Below are 27,562 nucleotides of genomic sequence, written 5' to 3'. Positions count from 1 at the left end.
CTCAGCCATGTCCATCAGTCCATGGTTCATAAATGTTTAAAAACATTAAAGAATAACTAAAAATAAGGTACTACATATAAAATTATTTTTAAAATATATTTAAAAATATAAAAAATTAGGTGAAGAGGATCTTAAATTTTTATTTTATAAAATATTAAAAAATGATTTTCAAAAATTGTTTTTGAAAACACTTTTTAAAGAGGGCCTATAACTCTAAAATATAAATCCTTGGAATTCCAATTACTTTTTTATGGAATTGAATTCTTTAACCAAATTGGGAAACAAATATAACCTTTTTTTTTTTATTAGCATACGTAATTTATCAAATTTTTTCGGGGGAATTAATACCATGTCATTTATATCCCTTTTATTTTTCTTAAATTATTTTTAAGTTATTCACAGTTACGTTGGAAATATGATTATTAAAATAATAAAAAATCCAATTTCCCCACAAATTAGGTCCTGTGGATGAAAGGGCAGAGGCAATGACAATACAACTGCTGAAGCTCAGGCCCATGCTCTCCACAACCCTGCGCTGCGCTTGGTGCTCTTCATTATTCCCACCCCTTAGCTTCAGGACAAAGCCCTTGTCGTCGTCGTCTTCTTCTTCTTCTTCTTTGCACTACTCTCCATGGTCGGGTCTCCAGAGCTGGAGAGAGAATCCACTCAATAAAAACCGGCTCTGGGGACCCAATGGTCCAGAACCTTTACCACCATCGCCCTGCACATCACTTGAAGTCTGTGAGGGCCCCATGGCTTTGGCTTCTTCTCTGGCTGGAATGGGCTCTCTGGTTCTCTCCACCAGTGACCCTCTCACCAAGTCCAAACTATCTCATCTCGCCTACTCTAGGTGGAGAACAGAGCATCTCCCCATTGGGGACTCCCAAGCGCCCGATCGGCCTGCTCGCCCTGCCAAACCCCAGCTGGTTTCTCTTCTCATTCACAAAACCCTTATTGGTTTTCAACTTTTTGCGTTTTGTTCTCTGATGGGCAACTATAAAATTTATTAATTTTGATATTTTTAATTGTTATTGTTGTATTTTAAATTTGATTGGTAAGACCACGAAATCGCAGATAATTTCATTTTGGGATTCAAAATGGTCTATGAGGATTGTGGCAATGCCAATTTTAATAGGTTTTGATTTCTTTTTTACCTTCTTGAACATCCAGAATTGAAGTTATTAATGGTTTTGAGATATGGGGATTGCTCATTTATATTGGTGGTTAATTTTCAATGCAATTTGTCCCTTTTAATCTTTTAAACATCTGAAATTAAAATTTTTGAAGGGTGGGGGGATGGATTTGCTATGGGCTGATTTCCTCTAATGCATAAGCATTTTGAATTGGGGTTTTTCTTTTCCATAATTTTGATATCTATTGATTAGTGGTTGTTATTTTGATGGGTTTTGTTCCTTATATATTTTTTATTGAACGTCTGTGTTTGATGCTTTTCCTGATTTTGCATTGTGTTGGTTACTCATATCTTGATTAGTGGGTAGGTAGAAATGTGGGTATACTCATTTTAGGCCTGTTTTTGTGAAATTCAGGTTTCTCCAAAGGAAATTCCAGCTCCCAAAAACTCAGGTTTGCCTCTAAATGCATACATGCTCCATAATCTTGCTCATGTGGAGCTAAATGCAATTGATTTGGCATGGGACACGGTTGTCCGCTTTTCACCTTACAGCAAGATTCTTGGAGAGGGCTTTTTTGCTGATTTTGCTCGTGTTGCTGATGACGAGAGTCGCCATTTTGCTTGGTGTTCACAGAGACTGGCTGAACTAGGTTTCAAGTGAGCATGGCTGTTAATTTGGGTTTTATAATTGGGTCCTGTTGATTCAACTGGTTTTCATTTTTCTTCTTCTCGATAACAGTTATGGAGATATGCCTGCTCATAATCTTCTTTGGAGGGAATGTGCAAAATCATCTAACAATGTTGCTGCACGTCTGGTGGCAATCCCACTGGTCCAGGTGACCTCATGCTTTAGGAACACAATTCTAAGGCATGATAATGCAGAGTACTTAAGGCACAATAATGCAATGCTTTATTGCTTATGCTTTAAGGAAATAATAACTTGCAGCATTACTTGCTTTATCTTCCTTTTTTCTCTACAATTTTTTCTTATTCAAGTACAAAACTTGTTAGGATTCTAGCTATATCAACTTAAGGTAATCACTCTGGGGGAGGGGGTTGAATAAGGTGATAATCAGTTTTTAAAAATTTAAACTTAGAGAATGCAAATGACAATATAAGCAATTATATAATAAAAATAATAAAGGACAATAAATAAAGAGATTCGAGAAAAGAGATTGCAAACTCCAATTTATAGTGGTTCGGCTCAATCCCGGCCTATATATACTCTCCTTTAGCTTCAATCCCAAGCTTGAGGTTCCACTATACCAAGGTTTCCAAACCAAGCCTTCAAGCTTTATAGTTGGATTGATTTGCTCTAATGAGCATTTACAATTTTCCTCGAGAGATGCCTCACTCTTGAATTCCCTAAGTGATACCTTAGATTTAGATTTTTCCCTTAAGTGATACCTCATACTTGATCTCACTTCACAAGATTTACAAGAAGTGAATTTTTCAATACTGTTTACAAATTTTGCTTAAGGATACAAAGAAAACTATAATTGATTAGGTGCATTAAGAATAGAATGCAAGTCTAAGCCCTATGTACTCAAAACTATTTTCCGAAGGCTCAAAAGTTGATTCAATAATTGTTTGGAAATCTTCTCTTATTTATAAATGAAGTATAAAGCTTTTATATAAGAGTTAAAAGTCAAACTAGCCATTGGAAATAAGTTTCCTAAGACTAGACGTTCGTGTGGTCATCCGCATATTAGCCATTGGAGGCCATAAAGAAGATGTGCATGTCCACCTGGTCATCCACATTGCCAAGTGATCGTCTAGGTGGACGTCCCCACATGGCCTCCAGTAGCCAAAAATCACTTCTTAAGGTAAGTGGCTGTTCAGGTGAACGCCTGTTTTGCTTTGAAATTTCCAATAGCCATTTTGTCCCAAAACAAGGCAAGTGGATGACCACCTAGATATCCATATGACAACTAGATGACTGTTTGGACATCTGCATGACAATTGGATAATCACCTAGGCATCTGCATAATAATTGGATGATTGCCTAGCCATCCGTATGTCATCTAACCCAATATTTTTTGAAAGTTCATGCATGTTTTGGGGTTAAGACCTTTTTAAACTAACTTATATGAATGTAGACCACCTTCTAACAAAGTCTTAACCGATGTTTTGAGAAATTTTTCAAGTGTAAAGCACTTTAGTTAAGTCGATAATGTTTTAAAGAAACCGTAAAGATTTTCGTGAAAAGCTTGAAGTTCAAGGTAGTCTCCTAGGCTATGTCTTTCTATACTCAAAATTATTTTCATACAAATTATAAAAGTATAAAACCAATTAGAAACTTATGGATGAATGTTTTGGTGCTTTAACAAAAACATGCATTCCTAATTTAATGCATCCATCATCTTACATAAAGTATCCCAATGATAAACTTGATAAACATTTTCTTGAAATCCTCTTTTGCTTCATGTATCTTCTTTTTGATGGTTCCAAGGAGGTCTTCTTGCCTATAACGCTTAAATATAATCATTAGATTTAAACCTTATTTTGTTATCATCAAAATCAAAATTAGCCAAACCTTAGTTTAATAGAACTAAAGGTTTTATTGTAGGTAATGTTACTAATGTTAAGAATTTAAATGAGGGAAACATCTTCAATTATTATTATATGAAGGAAGAAAATAAATAAAAATTCTTTCATGGTTGAATGTTTTTTGTTGTGGCAACAAAAGATTTGATACCATTTTGTTGTGTAATAACATAAAGATCAACAAATCCATTCCTTAATATATGTATGGTTTTAATATGATTTGACCAACTACGCCTCAATTTATAAATGAGATAGAACAAATCTAATCATAGAGAAAATTACAGAGGAAAGAGAACATAGATATAAGACCAAGTTCCGAGACAATTCCATGCTTCATTGCTTCTAGTAGCCATATATTAAATTCAAGCTATGCTCCATTGCATGTCTCCTACTCTTTCTAATATCTCTACATCCTTAGCCATGACTTTATATGTCTATCTCTATCTAATAATGTTTTTCTTTGTAAGAATATTTATAGAGATATTCCTTAATCCGGTGTTTTAAAAGGCTATTGAGGCTTACGCTTTAAGGTGAGACTCTATGAATTAGCCTCTAGGCTATAGACTCAACATTGGGATACTTGAGGCTATAACCTTGATATAGGGATACTCAAGTCTTAAGCCTCAAATATTTGAAGGATTTTAATGGTTTTAGAACCTTTGTGAGCTTTTGATATATATTTTATAAGAGATTTAAGCCTTAATATTTAATGGTTTTATGCTTTTGTGAGGTTTGGTTATAGATTTTATATGTTTTAACTTGGGTCCAATGCTAGGGTTAAACCTTTTAAAATCATGGCTTTGTTGGTTTCAAATTAACCCTTTGTAGTATTTGAGCTTATGTATAATATTTATCTTATTATTAATATTTATCTTTGGGGCGGTGGCAGTTTGGAGCGTAAACCACATCTAGTAAGATGGAAGGTGGTGTGCTTAAGCAAGAAGAAAGGGGGTTTAGGGATCAAATGCCTTTCCAATCTCAATAAGGCACTCCTTTCTAAATGGAATTGGCGTTTTGCAAACGAGAGAGAGGCTTTGTGGAATCAAGTGATTAGAGGGAAGTATGGGGAAGATAGAGGGGGTTGGCGCACGCGGGAAGTGAGAGAGGCGCATGGCGTGGGGCTTTGGAAAGCGATAAGGATGGACTGGGATTTGGTGGGTGAGCGGATTTCTTTTAGTGTTGGCAATGGGAGGAGGGTGAGCTTTTGGAGGGATAGATGGTGTGGGGATGCCCCTCTGTGCGATTCGTTTCCTTCCATCTATGCCTTATCGATTGAAAAGGAAGCTTGGGTGGCGGATGTTTGGGATCCCTTGGTACAAGGGGGTAGAGGGGGTTGGAACCCTTGTTTTTCAAGAGCCCTAAATGATTGGGAGATGGAGGAGGCGGAATTATTTTTGGGGTGTCTTCATGGGAAGAGAGTCATTGGCGACGAAGATGATAAGGTAGTTTGGACTGAAACAAAGAGTGGTATTTTTTCGGCTAAGTCTCTATACCTTGCTCTAGAAGCGGACTGCCCTAGTTCTTTCCCATCTAGCTGCATTTGGAAGGTGTGGGTACAACCCAAAATCAGCTTTTTTGCGTGGGAGGCCGCATGGGGCAAGGCGCTTACCCTAGATCTTGTTCAGAGAAGAGGATGGTCATTGGCTAATAGATGTTACATGTGTATGGAAAAGGAGGAGACCATAGATCATCTGTTGCTCCACTGCTCCAAAACAAGAGTCTTATGGGAGTTGCTTTTTTCTTTGTTTGGGGTGTCTTGGGTGATGCCGTGTTCAGTTAGAGAGACTTTGCTTAGTTGGCAGACTTCTTCTGTGGGCAAGAAACACAGGAAAGTGTGGAGGGCGGCGCCCTTGCATATTTTTTGGACGGTTTGGAAGGCGAGAAATCGTTTAGCCTTCAAGGATGATGTTATATCAATACAGAGGTTGAAATATTCCTTTTTATGCTCGCTTTGGTCTGAGGCAAAGCTGTTTATAGTAGAATGCCCTCAAACTTTGGTGAATTTTATAGATTGGGTGGGATCATTGTAAGATGTTGGGCCTTTTGGTGGGTGGGTCTTTATATGTTTTTGGTCTCTTTTGGTGGCGGGTGTATAGGTTTGTATACCTTACATAGGCTGTATACCTTGAGTCGCTCTTTAGGCGTCTCTTTTTAAATGAATTTTCTTTACTTATCAAAAAAAAATTATTAATAGATATAGGAAAAAAACCACCTAGTTGACGGATGAAGAAGAATGAGTAAGCATTCAGGCTAATAGAAAATTAGATATGATTATGATTCATTGAAGGGCACTACTAGAGATAGTTATGGTATTATTGAATTTTTTTTTATGAAGCCATAAGAGATGGTTGGATTTTCAAAGAGAGGAAGAGGAATTAAATTAGAAACTTTTGATAATGAAAAACGACTAATTTGGTTGTTATGAATTTCATAATTTTCTTATTATCCAAATTTTGTCATTTTATTAGTATTTTTTTTCAAAAATTTTAAGATTTTTTTCTTTATTATTTATTTATTATTTTCCTTATTCCACCTTGAGTCTTATGCTTCACCATTTTTGGGTAAAATGCCCATGACCACCTTTAGCCTTTTAACAAAAATTGCCTAAATCCTTTTCTTTGTCCAATAAAGAAACCTCTTTTCATAACTTGTGGAGCTCTCTATTCAAAGGCTGAAATTCTTATTTTTATATAACTTGTTAACCTAGACCAAACTATTTATAGGTGAAAGCTCAATGTCTATAATTGATTTCATTAATTGGTCGAGTTTAGTTTGAGGGAGGGAGTAGTTTTTTGTTTTCTCTTCCTTTTTTTGGCACTTTTTGGTGGCCGTCGTATAAATCGTGTGTACTTTGGTGCAACCCTTTTTAGCACTTTTCAATACTCTTTTCATTTACTGATCAAACAAAAAAAAATATACAATATTTTACACTAAAATTAGCTCTCATGCAATTGACAATTAAACCAAAAATTAGGAATTTGAGACACTTTTTGACCTTTTTATTCTAGTAATAGTTTGACTTCATTATGGATTCTATTAATAAAGCTTTTTTGTCGTAAGTTAAAATAATTGCTTCTTCCTTTAAGGTGCTGCTCAAGGTTGGAAAACACTTGTTAAGGGTCTCCATTTGTATCCTTAAATTCTTTTCTTCTTTTTTTAATACCCTTCATCTTCCTAAGTCTATCTTCATTCCTTTGACCTCTTATTCATCCTCTTCCTCGTCTTATTATTGTTTATATTTGGAATCAAATGTTATGTGACTCTATGATTCCTTGTCTTGAAAGAACTTCATGTCATATCAATGGTGCATTGATATGATATCTTCAAAAGCTTGCATTTAGCAACTGCTTATTGTAGTTGGTAAATGTTCTGGGTAATGATGATGCAAGTTAACAGTGTAGAAAGAGTACATGAGTAAAGGCTTATTTCCTTGTCCCACATTGGATAAGGAATAGGAGTCAGAAAGTGCTTTATAAGCCTCAAGGGCTTGTGACCAGATAATGGAAAGGCACACATGCTCATGAGACCTGATTTTTAGGGGGTTGGACTAGAGACCATTTAACTGGGATTCATTGCAAGAACAAAGGGGAACCCCATCCACACTAATTTTTTTGGATTTGGATATATGAAATTTGAATTTCAAATTTCAGTTATACAGTGCAATTTCATTACTTAACCAAGTGCAATCACCATTCATTGATGAAATTAAATCCCTTGAGTGATTCATTTATCTGGCCTTTTCCCCCACCTCGCCGACGGACACCCAGGCTCCTTTGAGTTTCTTATTCTTCCTTCTGAGAGCTTCTAAGTTCTACAGCCTTCTACCTGAGAGTCTCCTTTATGAGTTTTTCTGTGAGTGCCGTTGTGATTGCTCTCTCCTACTCATAACTGACAGCATTTCATCTCTGTCGTTCATTCAAGTCCTGGAGGAACAAACCCAAAGAATTGCCTTTACATTCCATCTTGGCTGTTCATCACTAATCTTGGAGGAACAAACTCAAAGAGTTGTCTTTACTGTTTTCCTAAGGAGTGCACCTCTACTAGCATTGTTGGCTGTTGAATCTTAGAGGTAGAACACCTATCATCTTGCTGCACTTAGGATGTCTTAAAGGATAATAGAACTACTTTAAGGACAGTGACATATCATGCTTTAGGCAAACTTTAATGAGTATCACCTCTCTAATTTCTTCTAACTGTTTTTTGGTTGCTTGCTTTCTGCTTTTGTTTCCCCATATTATTTTTCTGATGGATGGATGGTTGCACTTACACTTTTAAGAAATGGGAGAAGCTGATTAAAATGTGGAATTCGAAAGACAATGTGCTGCTGGAAACATACAATACAAATTGCTATAGCCTAAAAAATCAATGTCTTTGGATGATGATGGTATAGGATAAATCTGTATAGTTTGTTTACAGGTGCTTGGGAGCAGGCAAGCACTTCTAGATTGCTTATTAGGAGTTTCTCTAAGCCTTTGCTGAAACCCAAATGCTGCAGTTATATACAACTTTAAACTTCATTTATCATTTTTATGACTAAAACCATTTTTATGTTGATTTCCTAAAAAAAAAAAGGGAAAGAAAAAGGAAAAAGGGAAAACAGGCTACGATCTGTTCTTTTGGTAGATGTTGAGAAAGGGCTAGGATTCTTGCTGAAGCTGCATTCCTACACCTACTATTTGAATGTCACTTTTTAAGATAAAATTAAGCAGGTTATTTGGAGTTTGCTCTTGCTTCTGAACATGCCCTTCAATATAGTTTGTTAAGTTTTATACAAATTCCTCATCCATGTTTTTATTTGATTTAAATGTGTTTCCTTCTCTCTTTTGGATTTTTTGTTGTACTTACTCTCTGTATTTGTGTGAATGATGGGGTGTTTACATAACCATCCTTTTTAGATATTTGGATAACTTGAGGGGGTTCTTATAGAATCGAGGCCTCTATCTGTATGTGTATCTGTAGCAGGTTGAGGCATCTGTTTTAGCATGAGATTCCTTATATTAATTGATGTATTTCCTAAACTGCTTTAATATTTTCCCCCTGTTACAGAAGTTATTCTGTATGAGAAGAGAAGAGAAACGACAGTTCCTCTGTCAGATTCTGGCTGAAGCATCTGGCTGAAGCAGCCTAAGAAAGTTCTATATAGTTCCTATAGGACCACTGCCCTTGAGTTGCACATCTAATCAAGTTTCTGGATATGTTTTAGTTTATTTATATATGAGAATTTTCTTCTGTTATTGGTGTAGGAGGCTCGAGGACTGGATGCTGGGCCACGGCTGGTGCAAAAACTCATTGGCTTTGGGGATTCTAGGACATCTAACATTGTAGCTAGAATTGCTGATGAGGAAGTTGCACATGTTGCAGTTGGTGTCCACTGGTTTGTTTCGGTCTGCCAGAAAATGGGCCGTGCTCCTTGCTCCACTTTCAAAGGTCTAGTAGCTCATCAAACTTATGATCGAGTGCATCAATTCCATTTTAAGGGGTACAGCCTTTTTATACAGAATTTTATTTTGAGTAACCATGCAGACTTGTTAAAAGAATACAATGTGGAATTGAAAGGACCCTTCAATTATTCAGCTCGAGATGAAGCTGGAATTCCTCGTGATTGGTGAGAAAATTGGATGTTTTCATGATCAATTTGGTTGTAGGTTGAAATCTATTTCCAAGAATTACTTCTCTTTCCCCTGTTTGATTATTCTCAAATTTTCCTTTCTACATCTGTAAAGCTTGGAATTTTTTTTTGTCCTTCATGACTCATATGTTGTGTAGGTATGACACATCATCTACATCTGAGGTTAAACAGGATAAAAGTGAGCCACTGTCCGAGGTAAGTAATCCTCAAAATTCCACTTGTTAATACCATTAAATTGACTGTTTTATCTCCTCTTTCTTTACAAAGGAAATCATAAAATCCAAATACATGACAGGTTTATGAAAGGCTTGCTTGCATCATCTCTATGGAAAATGAGAACTCAAGTTTGAATAGGCCTCCTGGATAAGTTTTGTTTGACACAATCAGCTCAAGCTTGAAAATTCTCTCACATGTGGGCAGCTGGTACAAAGCAGGCTCTGCCCCTATACTCATATGAATTCTGTTGTTTGATGTCATACCTCCAATACATCCAAGGCCAGGTGTTTGCTGAATCTGTTTTATGTGCATCACAGAGTCTCAGCACAACATCAGACATATCAAACAATTCTACCTGACCTGCAGGAAGGTGTGAACTGGGGGACCACTGCTTTTCTTTTTCCAATTTTCTTCTCTTTGGACATTTTTCCATTCATAATCAGGGTTTATTTTACTGTAAATATTGATAATTTTCAAACTTACCCTTCTTCTTCAGTAGGTACTAATGCCCTGATAAAAATCTGAGTTGGAAGTATTCGATATAGACATGTGCATCTGCTCCTGATTGAAACTTGGGAGTCGTCTGCCCCTCTGGGGGCCTACAGGCTACTACAATTCTTCCTCTTAAGACCCTTCAGGATAAGATTATCAGTGGATGCTGTCGTTTTGGCCACTTTATTTTTTATTGTTTTTGTGACTCACAGTCTCCCTTCGATTCGATAGTGCCTAGTGCCAACTCATGAGTCATGGCAACATGGGTTACATGAGGACAACTAATAAATAAGTAGATAAATAATTCGGCCATGTTAGTAAAGGGATGCCAATTTGACTTTTTGATAAATTTATCTTTAAAAAAAATTGATATGTGATAAGGGGTTACTTTTGCAAATATTTTTTGAAATTGTCCTCAAAAAATAGTTTTGAAAAATCCCATTCTTAGTGTTTTTATAATTCTGGAACTCCCTATTTGCAAAATTGAATCAACAGAGAGTACGTGAAAGAGAAGTGAAGAGAAAGGGGGAAGGGGATGAGATAAAAGCAAGCAACTTTCCAAGAATGGGAATATAAAGAGGTTACGTTTCCCGTTTCCCGTTTCCCATTCCCATTCCTGGGTCAAGCATTATCGTCGCGTGGGGCTAAAAGCCTTGAGAACGTGTGTCCCTTTGGAGAGAAAAAACGAATCCCTGCAAAACAAACAAGAAACCCCCCAAAAAAAAAGGGAAAAAAACTTGACATAACTGAAGATGTGCTGCGACGGAGATTGCAGGCCCTTGGGGTTTCTATTAGGCCTTCCCTTCGCTTTCCTCTCTCTCCTCATCTCCATCATCGGCGTCGTCATCTGGATCGTCGGGTCTGTGCTCTTTCTTTCCCTCTGATTTCCGATTTTTGATTTTGATTTTTCTTGATTTTCCTGATTTCGGGGTTTTGATTTTCAGGTTGTTGTTGACGTGCATATGCCCCTGTTGCTTGTGCGTGACGGTACTAGTAGAGCTTGCGCTGGAGCTGATCAAGGCCCCCATTCATGTGATGGAGTGGTTCACATCTCAGATCCCTTGTTAGCCTTTTTCCTTCTCCCTTCTTTTCTCTTCTTCATTTTGATATTGCCTCCTCCTAATTTTCATCTGTTTCTCTGATTCTCCCCTGTACAATCGTTATATCTATGTATGTATGGATGATTTCCCTCAAATCTCCACTCCTGTATTTCAAATCCTAAGAAAAGTAGATGGAATTTGATTTGTTCCAATCTCCTGATCTGTGTGAATGAATATTGGGCTTGTTTCATTTGATTGTTAATATTATTATTTTTGGGTGGTTTATTTAAGCTTATATTTGAATTGAAATTAATGAATTTATTCTTCATTTTTAAGTGGGTTTCAGAATACTATAAAGAAATTTTCTGTGATCCATCAGGATTGCTTTCTGAGGATCACTTTTACTAAAGTAGTACAGACCACTGGGCTTTCATGATTCTAACTTTTGAAAAAAGTAGATTGGAAGCTTTATCGACAATTCTTTTGGCTGTGGATTCAAACCATGATATGAGATCGTTATTTAAATATGAATCAACATACCTAATTATGAAGGTTTGAGCCTTGAGAGTCACTCTTCTTGAAGCATCCCTCAAGAAAATGATTCAATGCATTATTTTATTTGTGAAGAATGAAAGATGTCATAGGGGAATCGAACCACAACATCCCTTGGGGGTTTTATGATTGATTCTTTTAATTGGGATAAGGAGCTTAGTCTCCTTTCATTAGGTGGAAAATGGACCATGCCAATTTGTCCAATGAATTAATGGTAGTTTTAAATTAAATTTTGGTGAATTAAAGGAACTTGGATAATATGATGCGATTTTAGAAAACGTTTTTAATTTTTTTAACACTTGAATGATAAAAGTTTTCAAGTGTTAAAAATATTAGAAGTGTTTTATAAAATCACTGTCAAACGGATTTTAAGAGTTTATTTAGTGGTGATTTTAGAAAAGGTTTTCAATATTTTTAATACTTGAAAAAAAATTAATTAAAAAAATTAATATAATAATAAATTTTCTAATTAACATTTGAATGATAAAAATTTTCAAGTATTAAAAATATTGGGTACGTTTCTTAAAATCATTGTCAAACAATTCTAGAAAACGTTTTTAACATTTTTAATACTTAAATGATAAAATTTTTCAAATATTAGAAATACTAAAAACTCTTCCTAAAATTACTACCAAACGTGCTCTAAGAGTCTATTTAGTAGTGATTTTAAAAAGTGTTTTTAATATTTTTAATACTTGAAAAAAAATTTAATTAAAAAAAATAATATAATAATAAATTTTCTAATTAAGAAATAAGTTTTATCTTGCAGTGATTATTATAATTATCCTCTTCTTTTGCGGTCAAGTTGTCCTAGATGGATTCTGCGTATTGATTTTGAGGACAGCCTTGTTATATAAAGTTAGGGATATAAACAGGCCGATTGGGTCAGGCCTACTCCAGTTTATTGGGCTGAGTTGGTATACAAGCCCGATCCATTTGGGGCAAAACTTTGAAACAAGTTTCCTTTGATCATGTCCAATACAAACTCTAAGCTTAGACATATGAATGTGATAGACAAGAAGCTACCATGTGTTCTCACAGCCATTATCAATCTTCCATAGCCAAGCTACGTGATGAAGATAACTATTATTGTTAGCTTCCTAAAAGTTCGTGAAATTATTAAAAGTTTTGTTAAATTAGTTAATAATTTTGTTAAGCTATCTAATGTAACTCTTTTATAAATATAGTAAATCTTACCTCAAAAAGTGACTAAGCGACTGATTTCTAAATTTTGTTTTCAAGTTTTTTCATAAACTTTATTGGTATGAGAGCACCTCTCGCTAAAGACTCTCAATTCTATGATTTTCTTTTTAAGTTTTCTTGAGTTTCCTTACATTTTCTCTTTTTCCAAACACTTTTGCTATTTATATGGCAACTTCAGTTCAATCTTCTAGCTTGCAATCCTCTCAAGCCACTACAAACTTCACTTCTTTCCTATCCTTTGATTTGATTTAGCCATTGTAGATGTTCAATCATGCTCTCATGATCATGCTCGATAGAAGCATATATACTCTTTGGTGCACATAGATAGAGAATGTGATCTTTGCCAATGGCTTTGAAGAGCATATTGAAGGATTGAAGATCTATCCTTCCATGGTGATACAATATATGAGCCAAATCTAGATTTTGTCTCATGGCTTCCAATTGCAATCATCTTTCTCTCTTAATCTTCAAGACTATATTGATGTTGATTGGGTTTTTTACCCTAAAGATTGTAAGAGCAAGGGTGGTTATTGTGTGTTTTTTGGATCTAACTTAGCCTCTCAGACATCTACAAAACAAGGTATGGTCTCTTGGAGTAGTGTTGATTCTAAGTATCGTGGATTAGCCTTTGTTACAATTAAGATTGTGTATATTCAATCAGTTCTCAAGAAACTCTGCATTCCTCAATTTGCTCTCCCTTGTTTGGTTTGATGATAAAAGTGTTACTTATTTAGCAGATAAACCTATGTTTCATACTCAATCAAATCATATAGAGTTTGATCTTCACTTCATTTGAGATAGTCTTAAAGAAAGATCTTATTATTCACTAAGTTCTATTTGTTGACCGGATCATAGATATCATCACCAAGCATTTGCCAAGCTTTCGGTCCTTAGGTTTTCAAACTAAGCTTTCCATTGTCCCAAGACCTATGATCTTGTAGGAGGATGATAGATAGCAGGTTTCCACCTCAATTGCCATGTGTTCTTAGAGCTAATATCAATCTTTAACAGTTAAGCTACTTGAAGATTAATAATGGTTATAACTATTATTGTTAGCTTCCTAAATATTAAGGAAATTGTTAGAAGTTTTGTTAAACCAATTCATTATTTTGTTAAGCTATCTAATGTAACTAGTGATATCATTTGCCATATTTTTGGTCTCTCGCTGTGTCACTTGAGTTCCTTGCTTGGAGTTTAAGCCTAAGGATAACAAAGTTTGATACAATTTATTAACACAATTTAAACTTAACATGTTTTTCAAGGCTTTAGGTTGAGTATAATCATGTTTGAGTTAAATTTCTATCAACTTGCATAGTCCATATAATAAATAGGTTATTTTTGGGTCAATTTGCATAATACAAATTTGACATATTTAATAATTATGTTAATTAACTTGATTATAACTCTATTTTAAACTTAATATATTTTCAAGGATTTGGGTTGAGTATAATCATATTTGGGTTAAATTTCTGTCAACTTGCATAGTTCAGTTAATAAATAGAATATTTTTGGATCAATTACATAACATAAATTTGACCTAAATTAACCTATTTAATAATTATGTTAATTAACTTGATTATAACTCTAATTTATTTAATTCATATTTAACTCATTTAAAATTCAATTTTGAGTAAATAGATCAAAATTAAGTCATAAATTAGAAGTTTTCTTATTATATTAGAGTTTCCAATTTGGAAAATAAGTATATTGAAAATTTTTATAGGAAATAATTTATCATTTGATGGCTCTCTCCTTGACCTTGACATTAGAGAATGATGGAATTCTCTCGGTGTGGATGGAGGCTAGGTTTCTCTTTCTCTAGGAGATGAAATGAATGAATTAATGTCTAACATTAAACCTTTAGGGGATTTATAAAGACTTTCTTGTGGATTGAAGTGGCTTAAATTCATTTTGGGCTTAGGCCATAAATTAATTAATTAACTCTATTAGATTCCAATTAATTAATTATTCTAATTCAAAAAGACCGTTCTAAGCTCCTTTGCAACCTTATCTTCTGACCAAAATGCCCTTATGCACACATATAATTAAATCTTAACTTCTAAGTGAATACCTTTTAACTCTCATCAAGATGTGTATAGGTTGTAAACTTAGTTTATGACATATTTGTCAATGAGAGTATTTTGTATACATGTTGAAACCAAAAATAGACAAGATGGAAGCAAGATAAGAGGTATATTAGTTTTTAGGATATACAAGAGAGTCTTAGGGTTTATTAGTTTAATAGTTAGGATTATTAGAAGGTAAATACAAATGCTAGATTTTTAGATAAAGATTATTTGATAAGTAATAAAACAAAGGGTGATATAGAGTGGATGACATGGGAAAATAGTCTCACATTTGCATAGGATACTGTAGATTCGGGGGTACTAGCATATACTATTTTTGACAATTCCAGCACGCAAGAGCATCGTCATAGTGGGAGAATTGTATCCCACATATTACAATAAAGTAATGAGCGACTTTGATGCTTATTTATGACAAGGAGTTATGGGGAAAGTTAGAATATTAGTATTCTAACAAAGTTTGGGATCTTATAGAAGCAGATGAAGGGATAGAACCTATGGGATGTGAGTAGGTTTATAAGAGGAAGAGATGAGTACATGGAAAGATTGAGACTTATGTAGCTAAGCTTGTAGCTAAAGGTTTACCGATCAAAACTTGGTTTCAACTTTGAAAACCTTTTTTTTTAAATAGTCAACTATAGGAAACCTTCTTGTTAGTAGTCATGCTTAAATTCATTAGAGTGCTCTTATCCATTGTGGTGCATCTCGATTATGAGATATGACAAATGGATGTTGACATAGCTTTCTTGAATGGTTATCTTGATGAAAACATCTATATGATGAAACTAGATGGTTTCATGCAACTAGACATTTTTATTTTCATTTTCAATTAGATATTTTTATTGAAAATGCATTTAAGATCCCACTTTACCTTCCAAAATGAAAAAGCTACCCACAAATTGAGTAGCATGGAAAAAATCCTAGCCAAATAAATTAATGGTATGGAGTTCTCATTTTCACTAGAAAGGAATCATAAAATGTTTCTCATTTTTGTTATATTCTTTTTCTAATTTTTTGTCACAACTAATGCTATGTTTGGTTCTCGGAAAATACTAAGGAAAGAAAAAAAAAATTGGGGAAAATGATTTTCTCATGTTTGGTTTCAATCTAGAAAATAAGAAAGAAAATCAAATATAATTAAAATTAGACAAAAATTTATATATATTTAAATTATTTAAACTTTACATAAAAAAGAAAAAAATAAGTGAAATAAATTTGAAATAGCATATAAAATAATTTATTGATTTTAAATCTATTTTTTATTTTTCTTCACTTTTTCTTCTTTCTATTTTTCTTCTCTATTTTTTCCCTCACATTTTTCCTCGTATTTTCCGAGAACCAAGCGTAACGTAAATACATAAATCGAACACCAATTTTACATCTACCATTGTTTTTACACCTAGAGATGTGTAAGTTCCTCTTCAACAATTGTTCTTTTTGGCCGATATTGTCTCCTATAAAAAAATGTACAGAAAGAAAAAGACAGAAGAAAACCAGTGGCCTTATAGCAGCCAGAGTTGATCCTCACCTTGAGCATAGTTGCGTTGCTTCTCATTTAACAATCCATCAGCCCAAAATACATACATACAAACATACATATATATATATATATATATTTTGATGTTTTTATCCAAAAATAGGAAAAACAATAATTCCACAACCACTTCATCGTCTGATATGTTAAAACTCAACAGTCTCTTGCCGCAAAGAGCCTTCTGTACGTCGTCTCTGTCACGAGGTTTCTGGATTTTATTTATTCATTTTAGCAGAGGCTTAAAGATTGAAATTGTGGATCAAATTAACATATACATGAAGCCTTGAGGCTTGAAGGAGATCAACTCCGTGTAGGCATGGGGGTGCACTTATTGTGTGGCGGTTCACCAATTTTGAAAAGTTATCATGGAACTCACAGGATAGTACTGCATACTAATTGCAAATTTTAAAATCATGGCTGGTACAACATCCAGCTCGGCATATTTATTTACGTCCAGACCTCTTAAGGAACCATCCCTGTCCTCCAGCTTAACGTGGGGGCTGGCTTTTGATGCTCATCATAGTTGTCAAGTTGGTGTGGATCTAAGCATCCCAAGATGGTGACTACCATTTTGTAAAATTAGCATTTAAACAAAGGAGCTCACCTTTTACTTTACAAAAAGGAAAATACTGAAGTAGATTGCTTGGGCCTTCAATGGGTTGCTGAGACCTTCAATTTGCGCTAGTCCATAATGCCAACTCGAACATCTTGGGTGGTCAAAATTATCCAAGTTGTAGCCTTATAAGAAAAAGTAGAGAAAGAGTTGATGCTTATAATTAAAAGTTCACGACAATTAAATCGGGACTATCGAGAGAAGTAGGATATGAAACTACTTTGGATTTGAAAAAGATGATTGCTTTTAATAATTTCAATTTTATGTGACATTATTCATTTTACAAATATAATTACTTTTAAATCTCAAATCATATTACTTGATTAAATTGATTTACCAAATACCCTTTAGGTTATGTTTGGTTTTTGAAAATTTGAGGAAAAATGTAAGGGAAAGAAAATAAAGAGAAAAAATAGAATTAAAATTAATAAATTATTTTTATTTGTTATTTCAAACTTAAATTATTTATTTTAATTCTTCAATATAAAAATTAAAAGTTTCTAACTAATTTTAATTATATGTATATATATATATATATATATATATATATATATTGAAATTTTTCACAATCAAATATAAGAAAATCATTTTTTTCAATATTTTCTTTTCTTTCTTTAATACTTTCCAAGAAGTAAACATAACCTAAATTTTGTATCCGGTCGTGAATTCAGACATTAGAAACACCTCTTTCTTTACTTGGATAGTGGAAAATAGCTCTTCTCATAGTGTATCTCATCACCAATTTTAGGTTAAAAGCAATGATAACTTTCTTTATGATTTGCTAGTTTACGGCACGATATAAATTCCAATTCATATCCAAAGTCCAAACCAAGAGAATTATTTTCATCCTTTAGGTCGTGTCATCAGTTACCAAGAGAATTATTTTCATCCTTTTGGTCATGTCGTCATTTATTTTCATCCGTGGACCGCCATATCCACAGCCACGCGTGTACCTCTATATTCTCTCATAAATGAGTGAAGTATAACACACAAACGAAGCAATGTCCATTCTTTCTTACTCCAATTACAATGAGGATTCATCTTCTCTTCCTCCTCATTTCTCTTCCTTCCACCCTCTGTATCTTCATGAACATCTCCACCTCCTCTAACTACAAGACTATTTTCAGTTTCGGTGACTCGCTAGCGGATACCGGGAACCATCTCACGTATGGCAGGGAAGCCATTTTGGCCATTGACAAGTCTCCTTATGGTATAACCTACTTTCACAGACCAACAGGGCGATGCTCCGATGGCCGCTTGGTTGTTGACTTCATTGGTAACCCATTTTATAATTTTGAATGACCTACATTCATTATTCATATAATCAAATGACTGCTTATTTCTGTTACTTCATTGTACGTAGCTGAGGCTTTTGGAGTTCCTGAATTGCCACCATACCTGGCAACTGTAGAAGGGCAAAATCTCAGGCATGGGGTAAATTTTGCAGTAGCAGGCGCCACAGCGCTGGATACGTCCTTCTTCTATGAACGGGGCCTTGATGCATTTCTATGGACAAATAGTTCACTAAGTATTCAGCTTGGTTGGTTCAAGAAGTTGAAACCCTCTATATGCAAACAAGCAACAGGTTTAGTATATAATCCCATTAATTTGCCACTGCAGCTCAACTGTGGATCTTCTCTTGTTTGGTTCTCGGGAAGTTTTAAAAAAGGAAAAAAAAAAAAATGTTAAAGAAAATGTTTTTCTTATAACTAATTGTTTCTTCATCCTTTCTTCAACAGATTGCACCAAATTTCTCAGAAAGTCTCTTTTCCTCGTGGGAGAGATTGGAGGCAATGACTATAACTTCGCCTTCTTAATGGGACAAACCATAGAAGATGTGAAAAAAATTGTCCACAGAGTTGTCAGAGCCATTGTTGAAGCTACCAAGGTATGCCAGCTGAACAGAACTACAACCCGATTTCTTCGATCATATTAATTCGTATTGGTGAGGTATAGTTGTATCCTGGACACTAACAAAATAGGCATTTTTTCTATGCAAGACACTGATCAAGGAAGGCGCGGTGAATCTGGTTATACCGGGGAATTTTCCGGTTGGTTGTTTAACAGTTTATCAAAGTTTGTTTCAGAGTAGAAACAAAGAGGACTATGACTCACATAACAAATGTCTGGTGGCTTACAACCACTTCTCTCAATATCACAATAGGCGTCTCAAAGCTGCTTTGATCAAGTTGCAAAGACAGCTCACCCATGCCAACATCATCTATGTGGATTATTACAATATTGCAATGCCTTTCTTCAATTCTCCAGAAAAGTTTGGTGAGCTCTCCATTAATGGTGGTACTCCATTGGATCTTACTGACATTTTCATTTAACTGAGTTCCAAAAAACTTGGGTAACTCATATTAACACATTGGAAATGGCCACCTGGTCACATATTCATCTCTTTGTATGTTAGTAATATAGTCTCCCTTTTCTCAACTCCTATGTTACATTTTTTTTTCTTTTAGGTCTTATTTCTATATATTTTGATATTTTACTTCTTGATTTGTATCTCCCTAATTAAAATTTGGGTATGGTACCAAAGATATATAAACTATAGAAATTTCCTTATCTCTAACTTCAAAACAATGCCTTTTTAATTAGGGGATCTAACATCAAAGTCTATGATCTATATATAACATTGTGAAGCATGTATTTATTGGCAGGATTTATAAAGGATCATGTGCTATTAGCTTGCTGTGGAGGAGGTGAGGCATACAATCTCAATCTCTCTGCCATGTGTGGGAAACCTGGGTCCAAAGCCTGCATGTGATGATCCTTCAACATATGTGAATTGGGATATGGCATCCATTTAACAGAGGCCGCATATGCTTTCATTGCCAAGAAAGTGATTCTTAACCTCTAATAAGTGATCATGGTGCATGGATTAATGACCTCCACCATTTTCTTAAATAAAATCAGGGCATAATCACAGGATCGGTGGCCCATTTATTGTTCAACTGATTTTATTTTTGAATTTAATTAATTAACCTATCCGTCATTGGATGAATTCCATTTGACTAAAGTAGAAGATATTAAATATTATAGTATACATGCTAATGTAAAAAATTTAATCGGTTATTTTGGGATTTATATAATATTTTTCATATACTTGTGCTATGAGTATGACAACGGTAATATTGGAAATTATTAGATTATTTAGTTAAGTTGACAATTTTATCCCATTCATCATGATTTGGAATTTTGCGTATGTATGTTTTTGTGATTTATATTATCTTTAAAGGCTTAAAGTTGCTATAGAATCAACTCAAAATAACATAGATAAGCGTGATAGAGTTAATTATGAATAATGACATAAATGATATAAAGTGGACTTAGAAATCATCAATGTAATTATTTTGGAAACAAATTTTAATTATATACCTTGGGAAAAAGGAAACTAAGCGTTGAAATTTTTGAAAAAATAGAAATTTTTATAAGAGTGCTTGATTTCCATTTAGGATTGCTCAAGCACTCTTGGCTCTTAAGAAGCCTTAAAAGGTGCTTGAGCGTTCGACATGGATTTGCCTAGTTTCCAAGTTCTTCTAAGATTTTTAAATTGATTTTTTTTTGGGTAAAATAATGTTTTTAAATTGTGTCCAGGTCCATTAGGGTTGGTCATATATATATATATATATATATATATATATATATATATATATGTCTAATATTGTGCAATTTACTCTTTATGTGCCTAATCTTTACTTTGCCACTCTCTCAACTTAACCTAACATTCTCACAAGGAATTCATCATTGTTTATTGAGTTTGTGGTAGAGGATCACATCCCCTCAAGATATTGAGGAGTTTATTAAGGAGTTAGCTTAGAAGTGCTAGGTTGTGAATGTGAGTAAGAGGGTGTTTGTTTTTTTAGTTTTTTTTCTAAAAGTGATTTGCTTTCAGACTTCAAGTTGTTTGGTTTTTTATTTTTTCATTACTTATTATAAATTTTTTACTAGATAGAAAAAGTTAAAATATTTTATTTTTTCTAAATGAAAAAAGTAACATATTGATTTTTATTTACTTTTTAATATTTCATAGAAATAAAATATTAAAAAACAAACAGTCTAATTCCTAATATTATTAAACATTAAAATTCTATTTACAATTAAAAAAAAAAAAAACACCACCAAAGTGTAGGTATAAATATTATAAGTCTCAAGAGGTAGTAACACTAGGTAAAACAACTAATCACAAGGCAAACGATTAAGTTAGATTTTTGTTGACTTAAAGAATGAAGTAGGTACAATTTTTATTTTATCCTCTAATTTTTTTCTTCTCTAGTTGTCCATTGAGAGCTTGAGCAAGTTTAATCTTGAATGACTTGAGTTTAATTTGGACTTTAACTTGAGTTTGAAGTCTTTACTTGACTTACGCCTCTTTTAAACTTAGATCTTAGCATGATTTGGATCTTGCCTTAACTTAGGCCTTGATATGACTTGAGTCATGGTGTGACTTGAGTTTCAACTATGTAACTTCAACCTTGGCATGACTTAGAGACTTGGAATGACTTGGGCCTTCGCTTGACTTGAACAATATTAATTAAGAGTTTAAGGAATGTCGTATTAGATCGATAAGGTTTTGGTGTATTTTTATTTTAAAGCTTGAAACTTGGAAGTTTTGAAAATCTTAACAATTCAAAGATACTTTAAAGATGCCATTGGATCTCCTTTGAAGAATCGGCATGGCTTCTAATACTTGTCTTTTGAATTTTCTTGTGATTTGTATTCTAAAAGCTTTGAAATTAGCCTTATTTATAGGGATTGAAAACATCATATGGATAGTTTTGTAATTCCTTATAAATATTTTTCCTATTTAAGGAAATTTAAAAAATTATATTTAGTACTTTTAGCAGAAGATTTAGAACACTATATTTGATAATCTTCAATTAATTTTTTTTAGTAAGAGTTGATAATGGCTTTTTTTTAATGTAAAATTTACCATTTTTGTTTAATCTAATCATTATATTGTAATTGTCAAAATTTATATATATTTTTATTTAAATGGAAGACAACTTATCATCTATTTATGCAAGGACTATGATACACATAATATTATTTTATTGGTAGAATATATGATGACTTTTAATTGGTTTTAGTTGAACTTTGTTCTCAAGCATAGGTCAACAATTCAGCATGACAAAAAATTTACTTATCATTAAGTTCTGTTTTAGTAATTGTTTTTGAGGATAGATTTTGTTTTTTAGAACAAAAAACCAAGGAAAACATTTTTAACAACAAAAAATTATTTTCTCTTTGTTGCTTTTAACTAGAAAACATGTTTAACAATCAAAAACTGTTTTATGTTTTTAAGAACAAAAAATATTATATTTTTAGAAAATATCTTTTAGTTGTTTTATGTTGTTTTTACTTGTTTTTTATAGTTATTTTAAAAAATAATTATACAAATATGTAGAATGATTAAAAATAAAATTATTCTTAAAATATATTTAAAAATATTAAAAATAGGTTAAAAATATTTTAAGTTTTCAAATAGACTTTTGTTTTACAAAACATTACAAAACAGTTTTAAAAAACAGTTACCAAATAGGCTTATCTCATTGGGTCTTCTTCTTTTTTTTTTTTAATTAAAAAAATTAAATAAGAACTATGCCAATGGAAAGAAGTGATCGCACTAATTAGGATTTTTCTTAGACCTCACATTCCTGAGGGGATTTTAGGGCTATTGCAATAACCACAAAGCAACAAGGGGAAAAACATTTACTTGGAAGTTTATACTGGACTGAAACAACCTAAAAAGAAAATTGGGAGTATTATTTAACCAATTAGCCAAATGAGTTATGATCAAGGCTTATTATCATCTTTCTCATGATCCTTCAACTCCCAAGAACCTTTCATCCCTTTATTCCTCATACACCACCAAGAAGCAGGCACTGGATATTCATCCTTCAGAGCATCTAACATTTTGTTCACAAGTGCAATACTGCGATCTACTTCCAAATGGAATCCTCCTTTGCTCCCTTGTGTTCCTGCAACTCCATGCAGATGGGCCTCTAAGCTATGCCAGGTATCATAACATCCAGGAAACTTCAAGAAGTTTGAAAATCGTGTGTCAATGACTAGCTCTTGTCCAACTTCTGAGTAATATCCCTCCGGTGGCAAGGTAGTAACTATATCTGGCACATTGGTCACTCGTATAAGGTGAAGATTTTCCAGAGACAACAACATATTTCGGAAGTTCAAGTCTCCAACACGGGGACTGCCAAACAGAAAGGCGGTTACCGGGCAGGACTTTTGGGGCTTGTTTTTGGGCTTGTTAAATTTGTTTGCAACAATGTCAGCTGCACATAGTGTTCCAAGCGCTGCACCCAAGCTGTGTCCAGTAATAGTTATGCTGATTTCTTCATCCTTGTACTTGTCCACCAGCCGCTTCACCTCGGACAAAACTGTTGGTTTTGAAACCATATAAATAAAAGAAAAACGAAAGCCGGAAAAATTTTCTCAAAATTTTTTCTCAATGATCAATACTTGTATTAATTTAATGAAATAACAAAATATAGGTAAATTAGAATTGTACCTTGTTATTAGGCTGATAAATTTGAACTCCACCAAAAAGATCTTAGAATTCCAAATCCTCTAAAGCACCATGGATCTTTCTCTAACGTTCTCCAAATTATGATGAACTCAAAACGAGTGGGCGTTTTTTTATCCTTCGGTTTTTTTCTCACACAACTTAATATATATTGAAAACTTGTATTCTCATCCCATCATCCGAAAAACATTGAGAGAAAAAAAACTTTTTAATACCACGAAGAATAAAATAACTGACATATTTTGAATTTTGAAAAACATGGGAGAGAATATCTCTCTCCATGATCCCCACTTAAAAAGTGTTTCTTTGAATTTTGAAAAACATGGGAGAGAATATCTCTCCCCATGATCCCCACTTAAAAAGTGTTTCTTACGGAATACAAGTAAGTGTGGTCTTCACCACATTGTATCAAAAAATATTTTAAATAATCAAATTATAAAATAAATCAAATTAAGATTGTGTGAAATTAATTTAGAATTCAAAATTCCAAACTAATAAAATCAACCCAACATAAAAAAAATGTTCATATAATTTTAATGGAGCCGTTGAGAGGAACTATGGACATTATAATTTTAAGCTCCAATAATTTTGACAATTAATTAACAACTTAATTAAAAAATCAAAATTATTAATTCCAAAATTACTCCACTAAAAATTTGGAATTGCACTCTTAAAATTATAAAATTAAATATATTCAAAGGATTTGAATTGCCCATTGATATAGTCACTACATATGAGTCAATCCTCCATAAACGGTTCATAATTAAAGCTAGGTTTTTCCGTTAACCTCTTTAATTATATCTTTCTCCTTAAGTGCCATTGGTTCTCTAATGAATAATATATTTATGGTCTAATCATAAATTGAGCGCTCTTATCATTCAAGGCCCGAACCAATACTTATGGGAACCGTCCATCTGACTTCTTAACGAAGGAATGGATTTCATCTTGTATATTAATATTCCCGGCTATTTATTTTATTATACTTCCAATACACCAAGAATTTGACACTATGTATTTGTGTCATTACCCGGTATGTCAAAAAATACAAATAGAATAAATAGGAGTCTATTAATCACTCAGAATTAAGATCAATGCATATATGACCATCATTGATTAATATTGAATGCTCTATATTATAACGGAATTTATCAGAGATTCATAATTAATCGTGTTCCAGTCCTATATAATCAAATTATATAAAGCGCTTTCATTCCAATAATCTCATTATTAACAATCCGGATAAGATCATTTCATTCAGAATGTAATGAACCGCGCTAGTAATTTTAAATTAAAGATCCCAACTTTAATTTTTAATTACGAACATATTAGATTATTTTACTTTAAATATTATCCTCTTGTATATAACACTTATATACAATATTTAAAGTTTCAATTAAATAATCTAGGGTTTTTGATATTTATAAAGCATCTATAACATGCATGCAACAATAATATTGAAATAATTCCTTAAAAAAATATTAATAATCAGCAAAATAAAAAACATCTCATTTGTTTATGGGCACATATTCCAACAATAACCTGGTGAAATTGATTATTATACATCTTCAAACAAAATTGCCATTCATTTTACCTGACAAATACTAGGAATGAGGACTGTTGGAATATATATATATACCTGATCCCTCGCACTTTGTTTGTTAAACCGTGACTTGGGATCATGAGAAGTGTAGATAGAAACCCAACATCTATGCGCATAAGGATTACCCTTCTCCCCAACTATCATGGAAGCTGATGCCAAGGGGAAATCAAAATCTTTAAGCCATTCCACTATCTGGACGGATCCTCTCCATGCAACCACAATATCCCTCCTTCCTAATGCAGTCTTTCCCTCATCTGTGGCCACCGCAACGAACCCTATCCAGTTCGATTGCTTGCTCCAAGCGTCAATTGGAATTGGTTTCAAAATAAATGCTGTTGGAACCTTGATTTCAGATGTGGCATATAAATACTTGGTAGGCGTGTATGTATAAGGGTTGGGTTTAGCTAAACCAACTTGTGAGAATAGGTTCCGCCTTGAATATATGCTACTTCCAGCAAATTTTGACTTCGGCTCTCTATTGAAAGTGTCGTAGGTTGCCTGAGCCATTTCACCATAGTGAATAATGTATTGTCGGAGATCAATATCAAGAGGGTCCAGGAGGGTCTTCCAGTCATCCTGTCCGCTTAGAGTCCGCCATCTTTTTGCTATGCTTCTTATCATTTCCGCCAACAAACCTACCTAGTCAAGGTTCAGCTGCTCCTTATCAGTTGGGGCAGTTCTTTAAAACTGCAGTTCTAGGTTTCTTTTCACCTTGTGAACCTTGCAAACCTGAGTCAGTACTCCATATCCATCATCTGGGTCAAAGACGGAAAACATAGAATTATGATCCGAAACCATCAAGCTTTGATGATAAGGGCTTCCCAGATTAGCCGGCTTCAGGAGTTCCCTTCGTGTCCAACCCCAACAACCTCCAATGTGAATAAAAGATTAGCATAGACCTAAAGAAAAAGAACCTACATTAACATGATGTTACCAGTAAGAAAGCTGTATGAACCAACCTGAGGAATGGAGTTTGCTTGCTATACCAGACTTATAATTACCTTCATTTACAGTGTCCAATGAATATCTAACATTTTTAGGTTTAGGGGTTCAGAAATGGCTCTTGCATTGCCATGCCGTACTTCTACTTACCTTCAATTTCCATCACTTTTAAATGTGTACCTACAATTTTAGTTAGGCCCCGTAGCAGTAACATGATATCAGTGGACAGCAGCGGGTAGGTCACGCGATCTTTTGGGGGGATTTAACTTCTAAGAAGCTAATTATAAGTTGCTAGATTGGATTACTTTTCTTATCGGACTGGGTCACATCCATCAATTGGCTCAATGAAGTTGCTCCTGCAACATCATGGAGATGATACAGGAAAATAACGCAGTACTCAATTTTGCATCTTTTCCCTTGCAATTATGTATAATGACGTTACCCTAGCTTCAAAAATTATAGAATGTGGAGGTACCCATACCCGAACGGTGTCATATGCATCTGGACCAAATGCTTGCCGTGCACATCCGACCCCCAAACCCAAACAGTGTCATTTACATCCGGATCAAATGCTTGTCGTATGTGTCTGGCCCGAATGCTTTTAACTGTGCCGGAAGATAACTCTTGGACAGCAAAGTGGTCGCAGATTCCACAGATGGATTGACAAACAAGAGTTATCCAGCAAGCATTCAGATGATGCTAGACTCATGGGACACAATTACCAAGGGTCTCTCTACCTATGACCATATACTGAGGGCTGAATTTGAGGCTAGGACTCATCCCATTAACAGAGAACATTCCTACAAATCTATCACGTACTGCCTGACATATATTAGAGAAAGTTAATGTTATTCTTAATTTACATATTGGAATTAGTTTAAGTTAGAATTTGAATTTGAATTGGAGAAGTTTACTATTAGTTTGAATTATAGTAGGAAATAATAGTAGAACACAAATGTATTTATATATAAATATTCATCATTATTAATGAGAATAGTATGTCATATTTTATTTCTCTATATGGTATCAGAGTCTTCAAATCCTAAAACCTAGTCTCAAATTTAGAATGTAGAGCTTAGGCCCTACAGGTCTCCTCCTAACCCTACCGCAAATGGTAGTGACCTTACTATGTCTATGTGTTGACAATGCCTTCTTCCCTATGGTCTCCAATGTAATATCTTGGTTTCAATGTCATTTTTCTTACGGTCTTCAATGCAATATCTTGATTTCAATACCTCTTCATAGCTAAGAGCTCCAAATTTTCTTGATTCAAATCTAACATAATTTTCTTGTACTTTGCTTCCTACCAATATTAGTTCCCTTAATTTATATATATATTCTTTCTCTAAAAGCTTTCACAGAGATTTGATTGCTTTCTTGTATGTTTTGGGAAAACAAACATGCTCATGTTTTGTTACCTCTACTTGA

General features: G+C 33.8%; 4 protein-coding genes across 7 annotated transcripts; 3 read left to right on the top strand and 1 right to left on the bottom strand.

The window, feature by feature from the left end:
- Positions 1-394: 394 nt before the first annotated feature.
- LOC100265975 (uncharacterized) lies at positions 395-10,197 on the top strand. Of its 4 annotated transcripts, none has more exons than XR_009467144.1 (9): positions 457-926; positions 1,548-1,789; positions 1,872-1,968; positions 8,923-9,106; positions 9,203-9,284; positions 9,446-9,503; positions 9,604-9,731; positions 9,842-9,894; positions 10,024-10,197. XR_009467144.1 is itself a non-coding variant. In XM_002279501.5 (7 exons), exons 1-7 carry the CDS (start codon positions 486-488, stop codon positions 9,673-9,675), a joined length of 1,176 nt encoding a protein of 391 aa, XP_002279537.2. In that variant the 5' UTR covers positions 395-485; the 3' UTR covers positions 9,676-10,197. The 4 variants fall into 4 exon arrangements, 1 of the variants encoding a protein (XP_002279537.2); XR_002031285.2 differs by having other exon boundaries at positions 10,021-10,197; XR_002031284.2 differs by having other exon boundaries at positions 9,842-10,197.
- A 222-nt stretch (positions 10,198-10,419) lies between these two features.
- LOC100260766 (signaling peptide TAXIMIN 1) lies at positions 10,420-11,306 on the top strand. Its single transcript, XM_002279545.5, has 2 exons — positions 10,420-10,875; positions 10,961-11,306. The coding sequence occupies exons 1-2, from the start codon at positions 10,769-10,771 to the stop codon at positions 11,082-11,084; spliced, it is 231 nt and encodes a 76-aa protein (XP_002279581.1). The 5' UTR covers positions 10,420-10,768; the 3' UTR covers positions 11,085-11,306.
- A 6,719-nt stretch (positions 11,307-18,025) lies between these two features.
- On the top strand, positions 18,026-20,052 carry LOC100259214 (GDSL esterase/lipase At5g45910). The gene is made up of 5 exons (XM_003633205.4): positions 18,026-18,318; positions 18,406-18,627; positions 18,782-18,930; positions 19,043-19,319; positions 19,709-20,052. Exons 1-5 carry the CDS (start codon positions 18,072-18,074, stop codon positions 19,813-19,815), a joined length of 1,002 nt encoding a protein of 333 aa, XP_003633253.3. The 5' UTR covers positions 18,026-18,071; the 3' UTR covers positions 19,816-20,052.
- Positions 20,053-22,819: 2,767 nt separating this feature from the next.
- Positions 22,820-26,215, bottom strand: LOC100254098 (phospholipase A1-IIgamma). The gene is made up of 2 exons (XM_059741270.1): positions 25,180-26,215; positions 22,820-23,446 (listed from the first exon to the last, which is right to left on the bottom strand). The coding sequence occupies exons 1-2, from the start codon at positions 25,811-25,813 to the stop codon at positions 22,845-22,847; spliced, it is 1,236 nt and encodes a 411-aa protein (XP_059597253.1). The 5' UTR covers positions 25,814-26,215; the 3' UTR covers positions 22,820-22,844.
- Between the last annotated feature and the right edge of the window lie 1,347 nt (positions 26,216-27,562).

This window comes from Vitis vinifera, chromosome 12, assembly GCF_030704535.1.
Source record: "Vitis vinifera cultivar Pinot Noir 40024 chromosome 12, ASM3070453v1".
NCBI classification, from domain to species: Eukaryota; Viridiplantae; Streptophyta; class Magnoliopsida; order Vitales; family Vitaceae; genus Vitis; species Vitis vinifera.
The sequence above is the reverse complement of the archived record's forward strand: the minus strand, read 5'-3'. Positions and strand labels throughout refer to the sequence as shown.

Bases quoted from the DNA above. Each gene is read 5' to 3' on its own strand.
- LOC100265975 (XM_002279501.5), top strand. From the start codon at position 486: ATGACAATACAACTGCTGAAGCTCAGGCCCATGCTCTCCACAACCCTG. The intron at 1,969-8,922 runs GTGACCTCATGC...TTATTGGTGTAG, and splicing joins TGGCAATCCCACTGGTCCAG to GAGGCTCGAGGACTGGATGC. The intron at 9,285-9,445 runs GTGAGAAAATTG...TATGTTGTGTAG, and splicing joins GCTGGAATTCCTCGTGATTG to GTATGACACATCATCTACAT.
- LOC100260766 (XM_002279545.5), top strand. From the start codon at position 10,769: ATGTGCTGCGACGGAGATTGCAGGCCCTTGGGGTTTCTATTAGGCCTT. The intron at 10,876-10,960 runs GTCTGTGCTCTT...TTTGATTTTCAG, and splicing joins GTCGTCATCTGGATCGTCGG to GTTGTTGTTGACGTGCATAT.
- LOC100259214 (XM_003633205.4), top strand. From the start codon at position 18,072: ATGAGGATTCATCTTCTCTTCCTCCTCATTTCTCTTCCTTCCACCCTC. The intron at 18,319-18,405 runs GTAACCCATTTT...CATTGTACGTAG, and splicing joins CTTGGTTGTTGACTTCATTG to CTGAGGCTTTTGGAGTTCCT. The intron at 18,628-18,781 runs GTTTAGTATATA...TTTCTTCAACAG, and splicing joins TATATGCAAACAAGCAACAG to ATTGCACCAAATTTCTCAGA.
- LOC100254098 (XM_059741270.1), bottom strand. From the start codon at position 25,813: ATGATAAGAAGCATAGCAAAAAGATGGCGGACTCTAAGCGGACAGGAT. The intron at 23,447-25,179 runs AATGAATGGCAA...CAAAACCAACAG, and splicing joins TCCTAGTATTTGTCAGGTAA to TTTTGTCCGAGGTGAAGCGG.